This window comes from Protopterus annectens, chromosome 2.part1 (assembly GCF_019279795.1).
Source record: "Protopterus annectens isolate FY-2018-M chromosome 2.part1, PAN1.0, whole genome shotgun sequence".
Taxonomy (NCBI): Eukaryota; Metazoa; Chordata; order Ceratodontiformes; family Protopteridae; genus Protopterus; species Protopterus annectens.
The window spans coordinates 249,527,132-249,545,127 of record NC_056729.1 but is presented as its reverse complement, the minus strand read 5'-3'; the positions used below and the strand labels follow the sequence as shown (position 1 = coordinate 249,545,127).

Genomic DNA, 17,996 nt, shown 5'->3' with positions numbered 1-17,996 from the left:
AAGAAAGGGAAAAGCAGTACATTAGTACCTGAACTATTATTCTCTGCAGTACTATGTTGCAGTATATATGTAAAGCTTTATACAATGTTGGCACTATTACAGATGTTTTTAACCCTCAACCTCATGTAGTAGGACATGAGGACATTACTTTTCCCACAAACATCTGTAGTTACTTGTAAATAAAAGCTCTTTACACTGCAGTCTCATCAGCAACACTGAGGGAAACTGTTCACATTTGTGAAGACTCTGCACAGTTGACACATATGGCAATCTGTAATGTCCTGACAATGCTGTCACATCTATCAGTGTTGTCACACCTACAAAACATAGGTATGACTCTAAAGTGTGTACAGTCAGAAAATATATGTGCAGTTGGTAATCATGCCGACAGTACAGCAATCCAGCCAGCAGGCATGGGATGATATTTTAGGGAGTACATTGCAGTAAATCTACATCTGTAACAAAACAGTGTTGTGCTTACCAGGAGCAGGACCACAGCCTTGTCCACTTCCTGAGGGACCTGTGAAAAGTTGACAGAGAGGTAATGTAAACACCACCACATGTTGCACTATAAGACAGTAATATATCCATATACCTCACATTTACAGCAGTTACTTTGTTAATTGATATGCTGGTCACAATCTCAGCATGAGATTCAAAGTGCAATTAAACTCCCCCCTAAAGAACAAACATCTGACACCCACATAAAAGTATCTATAGCCTGACACACTGAATGCTGCAGTATTCCAATGCTGATCAAAATAAGCCTATCTGGATGCTCCTCTGCTGTGGAAATTGTAGCACCCACATCCATGATATACAGTGTGATGGATGCCTGGGAGTTTTTGTGTGTTCCTAGGTTCACCAGGAATTCCTCAGTGGCTGAGAGTGGTTGTTCTCCTCCAGGCCTTCCACTGGTCCTTGGCAACATCTGCTGTTCTTCTGCATGCAGCATTAATGATATCCATGGCACGGTGTTGAACCTGCTCATATGTCCTGTTCTGGTGACCTATGGCATTCACATCATGGACAAGGTCAGCCCACAATGCTGCTTGCTGTTCCCTGTTGTGCCTCCCCCTAGGTGGGAGTTCATGGTGTTGACGGAGGCCTTCCAGAATGATATAATTCTCAGCATCTGTAAAAAGGTCATGTTATCTGGTGTACATGTTTCCTGAAAGACAACAAAATGGGAACACATGTCAGGATCACATACGTGGAAGTACACTATGTAGAGATACAGCAAGAACAGAATGGATGGCATTATCCACTGATTGATCACACATGTCATATTTCACAGTGTGTAAACATACTAACTGTGTAGATACAACTAAGATACTAGCAATAGTCATCTATTCCCATGTGTGCCATGGCGGATACTGCTGTATGATCACACACCCAACACAAGAGTCTATTGTAGTGTGTTCCCTGGGGCAACCCCCCTGATTATATGTCAAAACAACAGTGCCAAACAAATAACAGTGTGGTATTGCAACCACTATACAGGGACATTCCCATAAAACCAGTATGCCACATTCACAAAAAAACATTTCACCTTTGAAATACTGTACATCTTTTGTAGGTGTAACAAATGTGTAGATCAAGGACATGTCATCATTACAGTTCTAAGAAAGGCTTAATGCTATCATTTCCATTCTCCCTATGTATATTCACACATATGCATCGTTTTATAAACAAAAAGGTTGCATACCTGATAGATGCAATACTCCTCAATTGATATGTGCAGATATATAAAGTGTTACTGTCTGAAAAAAATCTCATATAGACTGGTTCTCCTAGCCAGCTGCTTGCCTTTTTAACATGGTTATCATTGCCAGGTGATTGGCTCTTAACCAATCTGTGGTTCTGAAATGCTAATTGCAGCCAATACACCTGATTTTGTAGTATAATCAGCCAATGACATGCAACCACTGAACAAGATATAAGGCCTTGATGTAGATTAGAAGCCCTTTCTGATATGTTGTGCTGGACATTCCTGAAGTCAAGATACTATGTCATCACAGAGGGTATGTCTGTAGCAGCTACTTTTACATACAGATGTGTGTGCTATAGGCTGCAGTCAATGCTGCAGGCAATAGGCATAGGCAGAGAGTGTGAACACTTTGGATGGCAACAAGCTCTAAGAGTAAGCTGAGGTAACCTTGTTGTATGGGCAGGGCCAGAGTGAGGGTACTCATTCCAGTGCAAATTAAGGCATGTGTTCAAGGTAAGTATGTTAGGCAATGGTATCACTAACAGAGTACTAGGCAGCATGTTTCTTGTGTCCTTGGACAACATAGGGGGTACTTATACCATTATGTCAACCATTTGGGTAACTGTCAGGCCATGTGTTACATTATGGTAGTCATTTGGATCATGTGTGCTTGCAGTCTTTGTTACTAGCAGGACCTCCATATGTGTATGTTAGTTGTGCAGCTGTTCTAATCTGTAATATCATTATGGAATGATTGTGTGCTGAACTGTGATATTAGTGTGCCTCATTTGCATTACCTAAGTTAAAATCGTCTGTGAATGCATATTCATGCATGACCTAACACTTTATGCACTTATAGTGTTGCTATAGGGATATGGCAAGTGTGTTCTTATCTGCAGGACTGTGACTTCCAATATTAAAAAGCAGACATTTCATATGAAATGCATTGTGTGGATGAAGAGTGCATGACTCAGTCATTCATTGATGGCTTTGCAATAATGTAATTTAAATGCTGCATACCACTGGATTTGAACCCAGGACTTTGTGTGGCAAAAGTTACTGTTTACAAAGCACTTAACAGACTGAGCTACTGAGTCACTGTTACAGCATGCGTATTTGCAAAGGTATAAATGCACACATACAGTCTGTGACATACCTCCATTATATCCATTATGGGTCTACCTTGACCCACCGAAAGCACATTTCTACAAAACTGAAATAAGCAATCCCAGTTCCGCAAAAGTGAATTTCAGTGAAAATGCACTTTCACAAAACTCACTACACTGACCAACTAACAAGAAATGCACACATAAAGCAGTAATGCAAACACACTTATGCAGGGCAGCAAGCTCCCCTGCACCCCCTATGTAGGGGCCTGTGCCCCCCACACCCCTGATACTTATATATACTAACTACAAGGTTGCACTACAGTGGGGAAAATGGAATATTCCCTTATCCTCACTCTACTACGATCAATAACAAGTGCTTGGTGTAGTGAGTTTTGCAAAAGTGCATTTTCATTAAAACACACTTTCACGGAACTGGGATCACTTATTTCAGTTTCATAGAAATGTGCTTTCATTGGGTCAAGGTAGACCCACCCATTATTATGCGCCTGGCTTTACATGGATGCATTTCTCCACCAGCATTCAAAATGAACATGTATTTTGACATTAATGTTGTGGCAGGTGTACTTGTACATGTTGCTGTTAAATGTTCCCATTTATCTGGTATTAGAGACCTCAGTTACATCCATTAGTGTTTGACTTACTAGTGGTGTACTCCTGTATCAGACTGGAAATTACACTCCCAGTTTTTCCATTATTTATTCAGCAAGTTTGCGTGACTTGGCATGATACGCAGCTGTACTTAAACATGGTTAATTACTTAACTTGAAATTATTATGTTTTGCTTAAACCACCTGTTTTAATTAACAGCTGTGTGGTGTGGCATATTAATGCAGTGGTCTGCAGATGGATGATCTTGGGTTCAAAATAGGGGAGAGGTGTTTATTATCATTTAAAGCACATATATCAATGTAGCTTCATTTAGCTGAGCTTAGCACTGCTGTACAACATGCAAAACATCTTTAAATAAAAGAAAAAAGGGGAGATGGGACAGTGGTGAAATGGGGTGCAAGCAGAGGGAAAAACATAGTGAAAGGCAGGTAGGTATATGCAGTAAAGGTGTAGGGAAGAATAATAGCTATCCATTTCTTGTACAGCAACAACTGTGCACTTTGACCAAGTTTGTAGATGGATTTGGACTGTCACCACCAAAGAAAGGGCTGAGGACAACATAACTGTGTTGTCAAGCCAATTGGACTAAATTATGTGTGTCCAGTGGACATGTGTGCGAAATGGAGAACTATGTATGTCACAATACTTTTTTTGGGACAGGTGCCCATTTTTTTTTAATGTGTGAGTGGAATGTTGGGGAAGGGACATAGGTACATGTGATGGAGATAAGTTGGGAAGGTGAGGAAGCTTTTGGAGACAGACAAGGCAGACAAGACAGCAGGCAAGGGTGGTGTGTGACACAAGAGGGGGATGAACACCTTGGATGGGGAGGGAGTTGGGAAATCCCATTCTCAAGTACCTCCACAAGGTAGCAGCATGGCTCAAGTCTTCATCCATGGGAATGTCGGCACTGCTCCTTCACTGCCCCTGGGGTGGCAGTGCTGGAGGCTGGGCTCTGTGGCAAGCTTGCCCCACCAGGGTGGCCAGCATGCTTTCCATCCTGTGCAGGTATTGTCCAAAACCACTGAACACAATCCTGCACACCAAACCTGGCAGTTCAACATCCCCTCCTCCACCACTCCCAGGGGTGGGCCAGAACTACCTGATGCCACAGGTAGTGCAGGGGCAGCAGAGGGGACACCACCAGACTGGGTCCCAGACATGCTAGGCCCAGGTGCCATGGCCGAAGGAGCCAAGGTAGGTGGATCACCTGGAACTGGCCTTCCTTGTCGCTCTGTATTAAATTAGCTATAAAGATAAGTTAAGGTTAGTAATAAGCAAACCAATGTTAGTATTAACATAATGGAACATAATATTGATTAATCCAAATACATATTAAGGTATATTATGTGTAACACAACATTAAATAACATAACATTAAATATGTTACCAGAATGAAATAACCCATAATGCCAACAAAACAGTTAGTTTAACAGAATATATTAAAATTAAATCATAATAATAAATGACATTAATAAATTAAAGATGATAAGTGGTGGGGAGAGAGAGAAAAATATACCATTAGTGCCGCAGATGATATTAATACACAGGCTGCTGATACTTCTACAGATGTGCAGTGTCAGTTGTGACTATAGTGACTCAAATTCTTCTATAGATGATGTAGCATGTACATACCTGTCAAGCTGTTAGCATGGGACAGTATGGGCCAAGCACTAACAAATGCAGGTACACAACTATAGGGAACAGTTTCACATCATGTGCACATACATAACTACCAAGGTGTTCTGTAAATGGATTTGCAAATACAATGCATTCCAGGTAATAATTTATCTGCTAATCACGGACCAGACAGATTGGGTAGTTGACATTACATATGAAAAATCATGACACTTGAGGTAAAAAAGAGTAAAACAGAAAAATAGTGTATAAATGAGGAAATAAAATATTGTGAAGAAAAAAATTGGAAAATAAAAATTGATGAAGATGATATAGGAAAAAGAAAACTATAGTGTAAGAAAGTAATGATAAAACATTACTATGCGCAACCATGGGAAAATTTAACAGATGATAAAAAAAAATTAAAGCTGTAAAAGTAAGAAGTAAATGTTATAATCAGAAATTAGGATGTCAAGATTTTTTGTGGAGACTTGTAATAAATAAATTGCCAGTAAAAGGAAATCTGCCATATAAGCAGAAAAGTGGTAGAACGTGTCAAGAAGAAAAAACTATGGAACATGCGTCTGAACTGTAAAAGAATAAATTTTATGGGGAAAACTATGAAAAATCATTTTTTGAAGATAAAGTAAGTAAAATAAATATGACTAAATATGGATATTATAAGTGCAGAAGTAAAGAATATGTTAAAAGTATAGATAAAAAGTTATGTTATGTTATATGAGTTATATGGAATCAAAGAATAAATGAAATTATGTTTAATGGTAGCAACAATATTAATTAAAATCAGATGTTGGTTATTGAAAACGTAGTGAGGGTCTAACAGGGATGAAAATTTAGTATGACTGTGTAAACAAATTTGTATGTGTGTGTGTATTTATATATATATATATATATATATATATATATATATATATATATATATATATATATATATATATATATATATATATATATATATATGGTTTACTATCAAATGGTTGAAGTTCAAAATGTAAAGCTATCATAATGTAGAATCATATTATCAAAATTCATAACATGAAAGCATTCAAAATGTGGAAATTCAAAATGTTTCAACATTTTCGACCATTTTCAACATTTTTCCACCTTTTGCAGAACCAAACTTCCACCAAACCAAACCCAGTGTAATTAAACACTACTTAATTACCCTCTTAAGAGAAACTGGTCAGTATGAAATTAATCTAGGTGGGGGGATACGCCCACCACACCTCCCCAACTACATATTCTAACTCCAGGATCACACTACAGTGGAGAAAAGGGAATATACACTGCCACTACTATGTTTGGACGAAATGAAATTTGGAGAAATGAGTTTTTGGCGATTTGGGCTTTCGGAGATGACAATGAAGTGCTCAAGTTCATTTATTCGAATTGCATTGCAGTTTTGACATTCTGAATGGTTGACAGTCGAATAAAGGATTTTCACATATAGGTTATTCAGGTATGTTACTTTCAACTATTGTCCTTTCAACCATTTGATAGTAAACCTACATATATATATATATATATATATATATATATATTTATATATATATATATATATATATATATATATATATATATATATATATATATATATATATGTGTGTGTGTGTGTGTGTGTGTGTGTGTACACTTGTAAATTTCTGTAAATATGTGAATATTTTGTAACTAGGAGTTATTTTTCCATATAAATAAAGGACCCCCACTCTTTTTGATAGATGCCGTGGAATCTATTACATCTATATGAGCAAACACCAACTCAGGCAGATGGGCCTAAGTTTAATGTCTTATCCAAAAGATGGCACACTGAGGAGTGCAGCACCCCATTCCAATACTCCCCCTTATAATACTCCCATATAATCAGCATATGTTTCTGACAGATGTTGAAGACCAAATACAATACATACTGGTAAATACCTTAATTTGTTTAATTTAGCTATAATGAGGCATTTCTTCACCTAGCTTTGGTAGGATTTTACAGGAACAAATCCTTGGAGGGTAGATGTTTTTCTTACATCAGTTGTACTACTGTAAATATATTTAAGCTGCTAATTATCTAGAAATTCATTTGTTATATTTTCTTTTGTTACAGTCAGTGACTTTCTTACTATGTGTCAGAGTATGGGTTTGTACATTGAAACCTTTGTGTCCTTCCAGAACTGTGGATAGTGGCCCAGTGTAGCTATTTATTAGAGCCTGTTTATATGGCATATGTGATAGTCTACTATTAGATAAATGACATTCTTGTGCTGTCGGATTAGAAAGCACATTTCATAGTCATGCATAATAAAATACTTTCCCTACTCTTGACTGTACAAGCTAACTCATTTATCTAATAATATAACTTTGCATATTAGATTTATCCATTCATTTATGCACCTTTATATTGGTTTACTCTTTCTCATTAAGTTTGTTGAGTCATAAATAATAACTCCATACATTGTTTTCTGAAATGGGTTCCTACATTATATGTTTTTAAAGGTGCTTCTAGGGCACCTCTCCCTCCTTCCCTCATACTGTTCTGCTTCCAGCCATCATCATTGTAAGCTTCTGAAGGAAGTCAAGCTCCGCTATACAACTTAAACAGGCTGTGGCATTAGGGGTGGATGCTAGGAGTTAGTCACTTGTAATTTTATCAAATGAAACCATAAAGTATATAACAATGTCTATTTTGCCTATTTTGAGGAGAAGATGCACAAGCAGAATGATTCCTGCTATCTATGTTTTGTCTTTAACTATTTAAGTTAGCTGAAGCACCATTCACTGCTCTCTATTATACAGCACAAACCACATTTGCTACACATACATTTTCTACACACACACACACACACACACACACACACACACACACACACACACACACACACACACACACACACACACACACTCTCTATACAAGGCACTCTATTTCCATGTGTTTGCAGGAGGCCCACAGGACAGAAAAGCCCCTGTCTGTCTTGTGACAGTAACGATCTAATGAAACAAAGAGATAAAGCCTGGGTAGACTGGAAATGAAACTTACTGATGATCACCTATGTAAAAACTACCCAAACTTGAGAAAGCTAACTAGAATCACAACCAGAGCTTAAAAATCTTTCTCTTTCCAAAACAAATATTTGCTGCTTGTAACCCCAACAAGATCTGGAAAAAGATGTCAACTACAACAAGCAAGGTACAGTAAGGATAAAGACAAAAGGCAGAGATACTAGTATGGATGCTGTGGATAATAAGAGGCAATTGTCCGTAGACTGATATTTGTGATATGGAGTATTGTGCGAGTAACAAGACATCCCTTGGACTATACTGGACTATGAACAGGTTAAAGTGACTTATACAGTTCAAACTTACTTGATGTTATTTTGCTAATTGCTCTGTTTTTTTACATCATCTTTTGTCTTTCAGATTTATTGTAAAGGCAAACTTATATTCCTTTATTACTACCCAAATTAATCGTTAAGCTTGCTTGTACCTAGTTGAGGCCCACATTTATTTAGGGACCAATTACATCATTTTGCAAATAATACATCTCAATAGGCTGATTATTATGTAATATTTTATTTTTTTGTTTCTGAAAGGGATACAATAGTTGGCTACTAACCAGATTTACATTACCAGTGAAAATGGAGAAAGAGGAAGAGGAGGTGCTATAATCTTACATTAAAGAACACGTGATCAGGAAGCTAATTGACTGGCAGTAGGAAATGGAAATCAGTAGAGAGTGGAGTAAAGGTGATGGGATGTATTTGTTTTTTTTGCAAGGGGAAACTTATACTCACAATTACTCATATATATTTAGATAGATAGGTGTACTTCTATTCATATGTTATAGTATTCATAACATGAGGGAGTCTGCCACTGGCTGACTCGTACTTCCTGGCAGTATACAAAAGTATAGTACTACTGTAGTGTACGTGCAATGCTGCACATAGTACTGGTCCTACATTGGTCATAAAATGACATCGGGTATAAAGTGGATGTCAGGTCATACCAAGCCGCAGAATTGTTCTGCCGCCAGTCAGATCATCTTCTCCAGTCATTGTGTGTCTGAGAAGTTGTGGAATCTGATCAGATAAGTGCCCTGTTGTTTTTTTGTTGCTTTGTATGCTAGTGTTGTTGTTGAGGTTACATGTCAGCTAAGAAGGGCAAGTGTCAATGTGGAAGGCAGATTCCACATAAGACTCCCATGACCTTTGTCTCTTTTGCCAAGGCCCTAACTATGACTATACCTCTTGCTCGATTTGCAAGGCCTTTGTTCCCAAGACTCTGTGTAGTTGTTTAGCCTCCCTTAATCTGCAGAAAACCAGCACCTTAAGTGCCTAACATGTGATATGGAAGCTACATCAGATCCTTCTGGTGAGCCACTGATTCTGGACATCTGTCCCGAGGCTGATGTTGGCCCGAAGACTGTTTTGGAGTCAGTAGGTGAACCTTCCATGGGTACTGGTGTGGAAGCTGTGAAGGATCCTACTAGCACATTCTCAGGGGATGCACAGACGTCTACTTCGGACATAGAGTGAAAACCCAGGCTCATTGTTACTGTAGATCCACGTGGCATTCCTCAAATCATTGTTCACGAAGATGTCCCTACCAATATTTTAGAGTGTGGTCCGACATCAAGTCCCTCGTCCTTCCACTACATGGCTGTTCCACAGAAGAAGAAGCTGAAAACTAAGTATGCTTCTCCTGTTTCCCAAGAACAGCTTGAAGATTGTCAAACCTTTTCCCAAGGGCTCTTTAATCCTTTTATTGCCCTAAGACAATCTTCATGTCTCTCTTTCTCTATTTCTTCTTTTCTCATACTTCTCTACACAACAGGATTTATGTGGAGGTTTCATCAGATGAAGATGATTATCTGGGGATGGGACTTTGGCATATTTTGCCCTAAATTTCATCACTCTTAGGATATGCCTCCCCATACGAATAATCTAATGGCACAGATTCTCCAGGAGAGGATATTTCCTTTGGAAAAACCATTGTTAAAATGAAGGAATTTTTTAAATGGGTTTAGTAACAGGTGTCAGAAATCCAAAAAAGGTATTATGACCTTCTGCAGATGGATTCCCCTTCCCCATCTGACATACCCCCTGTACTGCCAGCATTCTAGATGCTTTCTCAGCAGCCTCTAAGTGCCCTGACTCCTAACCTCCTCCTCTAAAAAGTCAGACAGGTTTTTTAAGGTGCCAGAGGATTCAAGATTCCTGTTTAAATGTCCCTCAGTAGACCCTGCAACAATTTCTGTGTGTGCTGGCAAGGTCTCCAAGATGTTGCCCTCCACTTCCCTTCTCCCATTAGACAAGGAGAGTAAAGTTATGCAGAAGTTGGGGAAGAGAGTTTATACTTCAGCAACTTTGGTATTTAATGCCATAAACAATCAGACCCATATGGCTAAATATTCCTTGGCCCTTCTGTCTGACGCTTGTAAGTTAATTTCAGAGATTCCAGATTCTCCTGCAAAGACTCAGTTATCCTCCATACTGAGCTCTTCTGCACAAGTTACATACCATTCTCTTAAGTGTAGCTATGATACAGTAGAGGCATCAGCCAGAACTGCTGCTTCTGGGTTGATTCTCAGGATGTACTCCTGATTCAGACTACAACTCTTGCTAGATGATATAAGGGTAAAAATTATGGATGCCCCCTGGACAACAAGGCATTGTTTGGTACTTCTACTGCAGAACTCTTCAAGTTATTACAAGAAAAGGGCAAAAGGCTGCAAGACCTAAAACACATTTTTGTGTTCCTGGTTCCAAAATTTCAGTGGAACTACCCCACTAAAAGACCCTGTGTTAGGAAACCTTCCAAATCTCAGTATTCCATGGGTAAAAGAGATGCTAGGAAGCAATTTTCCGCCAGGACTTCCACATCTTCTCCTGCTGCTCAAAAGCACCCTTTCAGGCTAAGCCAGGTAGTCTGTGGCAACCTACCCCCTGGCAGCCAGGCTCCTCTTTCCTTTCACCTTTCTCTTTCTCTCCATACTTGGAAATGGATCACCCAGGACTCTGGGGTCCTCTTCATTATCCTTCAAGGATAATTCATGGTGTGGAAAACTCCACCTTGCTTCAGAGGTATACATCAACCCCCAAAAGAACAGGTAGATTACTTTCCCCAAGTAATTTTCAGTCTTCTTCCTTAGGAGGTGCCACAAATAGGGAAAGGGTTCTACTCCATGTTGTTTCAGGTCTCCAGGAAGGATAGTCCATGGAAGCCCATCCTAGACTTATCGCACCTAAATGCCTTCCTTAACATTTCCATGTTTTGCATGCTATCCCTGAACACTCTTCTTCTCCTCATCCTTCCTCTGGCCTACATGGTGTCTCTGAACATTGAGGATGCTTATCTCCACATTCCCATTCACCCTCAGTTCAGGACGTATCTTCGCTTTGCTATTGCTTCCTCACATTTTCAATTCTCTGCCTTGCCTTTTGGATTGTCTACAGCCCCAAGGATCTTCACAAATTGCTTAGCTTCTGTCATAGTATTTTGCAGACTAAGGGGTATCCAAATTTTCCTGTACCCAGATAATCTTCTTCTCCAGGCTCATTCTCCAGACACCCTTCAAGAGAATCTGCTCATCATGGTGTGTCTGCTGGAGTGTCTAGGATTCACTATCAACTAAGAAAAATCTACCCTGGTTACTTCATAAGACCATGTCTTTCTAGGACACAGAATACAAACAGACAGGATGATGGCTTCCTTATCCCCCAGAAAGGTTATGTCTCTCACTACCTACTTCCAGGCCATCTTGCCTCTTTCCTCCTTGATTGCCAGGGAGTTTTTCCACCTCTTGGGCTTCATGGCATCCACTATTCCCATGCTACCACTAGCCAAGATGCACATGAGGAAATTCCAGTGGTACCTCAGGTCGATTTGGGTGCAACACTCCCATCCACTGGTTTGTGATACCCCTTCTCCTTTGCTTGAAAAAGGAACAAAACTGGCAGATTCAGCAGGTTACCTTGAATCCAGGTTTACCCTTAAACCCACACCTTCCCACTCAGGAGCTGTACATGGACGCTTTAGACTTGGGGTGGGAAGCAATCCTGGCTTCTTGAAAGGTAAAATATATGTGTTCCCACTCCCAAAAGAGTGAACACATAGATATAAAAGAGATGAGAGCCCTTATTTGTGCTCTACAGAACTTCAAACCTTTTCTTTTTCCAAGCACCCTGAAGTGGTTCACAGTCAACACCACAATTGTCAGGTATATCAACAAGCGGGGTGGGGGTCAGGGCTTATCACCTGTCACCTGTGTAGACTGGCTGTCCAAGCTTGGGAGTTAGCCCCTCAGAGTCAACTCACCCTCCTAACTGTTTATATTCCTCCCACTCAAAATGTTGTGGCAGACACATTGAGCAGGTTCATGACTCAATCCCATGAATGGATGTTACACAGGGATGTGTTTCTGGACATTGGTCATCAGAGGGGTACACCTCAGGTAGATCTCTTCACCTCCCCATGAACAGACAACCTCCAAAGCTTTGTCCCAGACTTCCCAATCCTCTAGCATGGAAGGTGGATGCCCTGTCCTTTTCTTGGAAGGCAATGTTTCTCTATGCATTCCCACCTTCCCACTTCTCCAAAAGGTCCTGTTGATGATTTAAGAGGAGCAACCAAAAATGTTGTTGGTGACTCCCTTTTGGCCAAGACAATATTGGTTTCCCCCATCTTCTGATTTAGCCAAGGGCAATAATCACAAGTTACCCTACTCATATAGGACAAGGTATCTCTAATACACCCACAGATGCCAACCCTGCAACTAACCCTGTGGGTGATAGTGTTTTGATTCCTTTCAAACACCATTTGTCTGAGGATGTGCTGCAAATCCTGCAGGAGACTAGAAAACCCAATACTAGGAAATCCTATACTTCTAAATGGAAAATATTTTCCATCTGGTGTCTTTCTAAGGACCTGTAACCACTGCTAGTGGATGTTCTAGTGGTTCTGTCTTGCCTGTGTGAATTATTGAAGAGTGGATTGTAATACTCTTCAGTCAAAGCTCATCTTTCCACTATATCAGCATGTCTGCCTATAACTTCTCCCTTGGCCTCAAGGCTGGAAAATCAACTTTTCCTGAAAGGTGTCCTACATATTAGACAACCAAGGAAACCAGTTCCTCCTCCTTGGGATCTAAATTTTGTTCTAGAAAAAAATGTACCTTGGTTCCTTTTGCACCAGCAAGTTCTTGTCTTCAAGATTGCAACTGGAAAATAGTTCTTCTTATGGCCATCACCTCAACTACTAGGGTGTCTGAACTTCAGGCACTGATGGCTTCTTCCTCCTTTATGGTTTTCCACAAGGATAGGGCTTCTTTATGAGCTAACTCCTCTTTTATGTCCAAGGTGGTGAATGAGTTGTCACTCGATCAGTCCATTCATCTTACCACCTTTTCCCATCTCCACAGTCCTCTAGTGAGAGGACTTTGCACACCTTGGATGTGCATAGACAACTCAGATTTTATTTGGACAAAACCAAGCCTATTAGGAAATTTAATCATCTTTTTACTTAGGTGCATAGGTTCATAGGTAGGTACTAGGCTATCTGCCCAAAGGCATTTATAAGCCTAGCCAGAATTTGTTGGCTTTTGCCGCCCCCTTGTTAGAGTGTGCTCAACAATATACTAAGGTTGAAAGTAACTTTGCTACAAATATGCAACATAAATAAGGTATAAGATAAAGCTTGCTTAAATGTAGAAATAGAGTTTAGCAGTATGTGATTAGCATCCATACTAAATGACTGTGTCTTGGAAAATAAGGAATCTGCTGAATGGACATCTTTCCTTACAGACTTTAAAACAGGATGTATGCATTATATTGTGAGTGAAAGCAAAAATGTAAAATCTGTTTTTTTTATGAATGGACAACAGGACATGTTTCTATCATATGACACTGTTACAATATGTATCCTTAAAAAAACATGTTTTTCTGCACTTATCAGCATTTGCACAAAAACAGATGTTCTCATACAAAGAGCAAAAATGTGACATTGTTATCATTAAGTCAGCATATGCAACAGGATGAGCAATTCTCCAGAATAGAATACGAAGAGGATAGCTATATGAGTGTGCGTGACTAGAACAGTATATAAGATCTGTATTAATTCAGTTATGTTAGAGATATCTGTGTAGGGACACATTTGTTCTGAGGTAAATGTTATATCTCTCAAATCATCCATGTTAAATAAGTAAAGTAGAACTGTACCTGAAGCTGCAACGTTAGTCTGTGTGGTTTGTTATAAAAAGTTATTTGTTACTGCTCTGAGTTGGGTGCTGCAAAGTATATTCTCTCATCAGTGTATATTCTGCAAGTTTCTGTATGCAACAGATTGTGACTGTAACTATAACCAGACTTTGATTTCAGCAAAACCCAGCCAGCAAGACCTAGTGTCTTAAGAAGACTTTGGATCCATCACTGTAAGCATCACAGTAAGCAGCACCATAGTAACTACAATAACTAAAATTAATTTTTCACCCCTTAGATTAGTTCCCTGTGCCTCTGTCCAGCAGAGCCACTGAAGTGATCCCCAGGGTAAACTTTCTGTTTCCCATCCACTCGTCAAGGTTTCTCTTGAAGAGTGTTAGCGAGGAGCTCTGCCTAATGTAGATAGGAATCTTGTTCCAAAATATGGGAAGTCTCTGGGACAGGAATCTACCCTCCATCATGTCCTATTTATTGTTGGGGTGAGGTTTAGATCCCCAGAGCATGTGGCTCGAGGGGATATGGTTTTCTTTAGGTGGAGCATGTCCCTCAATTCTGGGTTGGACATGGCCTTGTATGTCAGACTTAGATCACCTCTGAGTAGGCAGCATGCAACCGAGTACAGCTGGAGTTTCTTCAGTCGAGCTGCATAGGGCATCTGTTTGAGATCAGTGATCCTCTTGGTGAGGTACTTCTGTGGTCTTTCCAGCTGTTGCAGGTGTCTTGTAAGGTACATCCCAAATGGGGCATTGTACTCTATGATGGCTCTGATGAGTGATGAGTAGAGGGGCACAATGACCTCTTTTGATCTGGATGCGAACCCTTTTGTCATTAGGTAGGCCACATAAAAGGATTTTCTAACCACTTTGGCAATGTGATTATCAAAGGAGAGATTACTATCTACTTGGGTCCCCAGATCCTTTATTACGTCTTCCGTATTTAGGGGACTACCACCTATGTGGTAGTTTGTGGGTACTTTATTTTTTCCAAATGGGATGACTATGCACTTTTTGGCATTTAGCTTGAGGCCATGATTTTGACACCAGGTATCCGTCTCAGTGAGACCCTTTTGGAGGATGTCTGTGTCAGCCGGAGAGTCAATTATAGCCCCTAGTTTGCAGTCGTCTGCGAACTTGGTCAGCCATAGTCCTCCTGTGCTTGTCTGTACCTCTGAGAAGTATATGCCAAACAGGAGGGGTCCTAGGACTGAGCCCTGGAGAATGCCACTTGTAACAGGTTTAGAGTCGGACCTAGCTTCTATCATCCTAGGGCCCTGGGCAGGCCTTTTTCCAAGCAGACTATTTTCACTTGGATTTCCAAAACCATTTCCTTTTGCTATGTGTCCAATGGGAAAACTCTTGCTTCTCAACTTAGGGCACATTCCACCAGTGCTGTGTCCTGTTCTGGTGCCTTTTTCAAAGGTATATATACCTGCTCTGTATTAGAAGCAGCTATCTGGTCCTCTGTACACACTTTCACAAAACACTGGTGTTTGCCTGTATGCTGGTTATGTATTTCCACCTTTGTTCAGGCTGTTGCTCTTCATGCAGCACTCAGGATGTTGTCTCTCTTGCTAATTGTGAAAAATGTGAATGTTTTTATATATGAAAGTATAATCAAAAGCTTAAAGAATGAATAGCTTCACATTTGTTGGAAATTCGGAGAAAGGTTGAAACTAATCCATTGGCAAAACATATTTTATTGCAGAAGAATGAACACACTTTTAACTTTAGGGTTTTACAAAAAAGTGTATTTGAATAAAAGAGGAGTGGATATAGTTAATAAGGCAGAGGTTATGGAATATAGATGGATTAACTATTTCAGAGCAGATAGACCACTGGGGCTTAACATAAAGAATAGCGTAAAACCTCTTCTAAAAGGTAGACAGAGTTATGTCACCTAGATTTATATTAAGTTTGATCTGCTTTCAATGTGTATATGCGATTATTTTATATTAATGTTTATTTATGCTGCATTCAATTATAAATTATGAATTATTAATTTTAATTCATATTATGCTGTTTTTATGTAATTAATGTCATGTGATTGTTTCTTGGATTATGATAGGCTGGCTTTAATTTGAACATGATTTAAATATGGTGTAAGTGTTATTGGTTTTGTAACTTGAAAGCTTTGCATTGTCTGATTAAACCAATTATGCAGATGGTTGGACTTTGGCTTTTTGTTTGTCATTTACTTGGAAGTTGCCTTTTGGTCCATTTAGCTGCCCTACTACCTTCTTTTTATGTGAAGAGCAAACCACTGGAATTTTTTGGTTGCTGTTTGCACTTAGAGAAAGCTAAATGCAGCATTATTTTCTTTATTTTATTGAAATAATAGTTTTTGGCTGCAGAGACATTTTTAGTTGTCACTGATCAAATAGTACTCCAACAGAGAGCAAAAGAAACAATAGAAAACAGTGAGGGAGGGCAGCACAGATGTTGTATGTTCATTACCTGAAAGTAATTGATATATAAACACATACAAGGATAATCCAGTTTTCAGATTGTCATTAGTGCTTCCATAAAACTGATATTTCATGTAAAAGCAGCTATTTTTATTAAATCAGGGTAGCTGATATAGTTCATAGAAGTCAACATAAACAAAATGCTGTATTCAAAACTTTTCATATCATGCCTTTTTTCCATGGTGCACTAACCACGGAGATGAATATATTAATGGGGAGGGCACACGAGGCTTCTCTCTACATTTTACTCTTCATTCCCTTTGTGTTCATCCACCATGTCTTTCAGTTAGTAGCATTCATTGAAATGACACAACGTTTTTATTTCACTCATTTTACCATGTTTCTGGTTACTTTCATTGCGTGGTGTCCAGATGCTAATTGTTTTGTTTATGTTTAGCATTGCTAGGTGCTGCTTAGCAACTGCTTCAGCAGTGAAGTTTCCTGAAGCAGTGCAGAAGGCTGGCCTTACTCCGGAAGTCACAACAGACATCAAAATGCTGGAAGAAAAGAGTACAAGATTCGCAGTGATGAAGAAAGAAGACGAGTGGGAACAGATCCTGAGAGACACAGTAGAGGCCATTGCTATCAGAAGAGAATCATAGCTAATAAACTCTAGTTCCAGCAACACTTTAAGCAAGGGTTGTTCTTTAATTGGTATGATATGCTGAATATAAAACCCCTTCTTACAGACATAGCAATTTAGAATTGAGTTATGGCAGAAGTTCTCCTTGCCCTTCTATAGCTAATTGCAGCCAGTGTAAGTTCACTCTGTTCTGATCATTGTTTGTTCGTTTTGTTTTTTCTTTTTTTGTTTTGTTTTCTATATCCCAGCTCGCCCACCAACTTTGATTAACTCTAGTATTCCATTTACTGATGCTTTTCTGTTCCTTTTTTCTACATTAAAGTTTTTTATCACCTGCAATAAATTATGAAGATGCATCTAGCACTCCTCTTTCCTTTGTGCCTAAAGCAGCTAGCTTTGATGCAAGGTTTATACTATTCCAATTGGGCATTATTATACAACACATTAAGTGCTCACATGTATAATTGTACAAAGGAAGCATTTTATTTCATGTTCTTAGAATAGAAGATCTGCAATGATAACATTATTGTCACTGTTTCAGTTTTCAGACACTAAATCCAAAATCTTCAGTTCCTTCTTTGTAACATGCAGTTTCGACTCCATTATCTGTCAGTTTATAACAACATAATGTTACTATAATACATCTGTTACATTTCCTAGACTT

At 39.2% G+C, this 17,996-nt stretch overlaps 1 protein-coding gene across 2 annotated transcripts in view; it reads left to right on the top strand.

Moving 5' to 3' along the window:
• The window catches only part of THNSL2 (threonine synthase like 2), a 557,708-nt gene extending 540,020 nt beyond the window's left edge, over window positions 1–17,688 (top strand). For both annotated transcript variants that reach the window (XM_044062109.1, XM_044062108.1), the window contains one exon: window positions 17,147–17,688. In XM_044062109.1, coding sequence (XP_043918044.1) covers window positions 17,147–17,351 — 205 coding nt within the window. In that variant the 3' untranslated portion in view covers window positions 17,352–17,688. The remainder of the gene's footprint in view (window positions 1–17,146) is intronic.
• The last annotated feature ends 308 nt before the right edge of the window (window positions 17,689–17,996 follow it).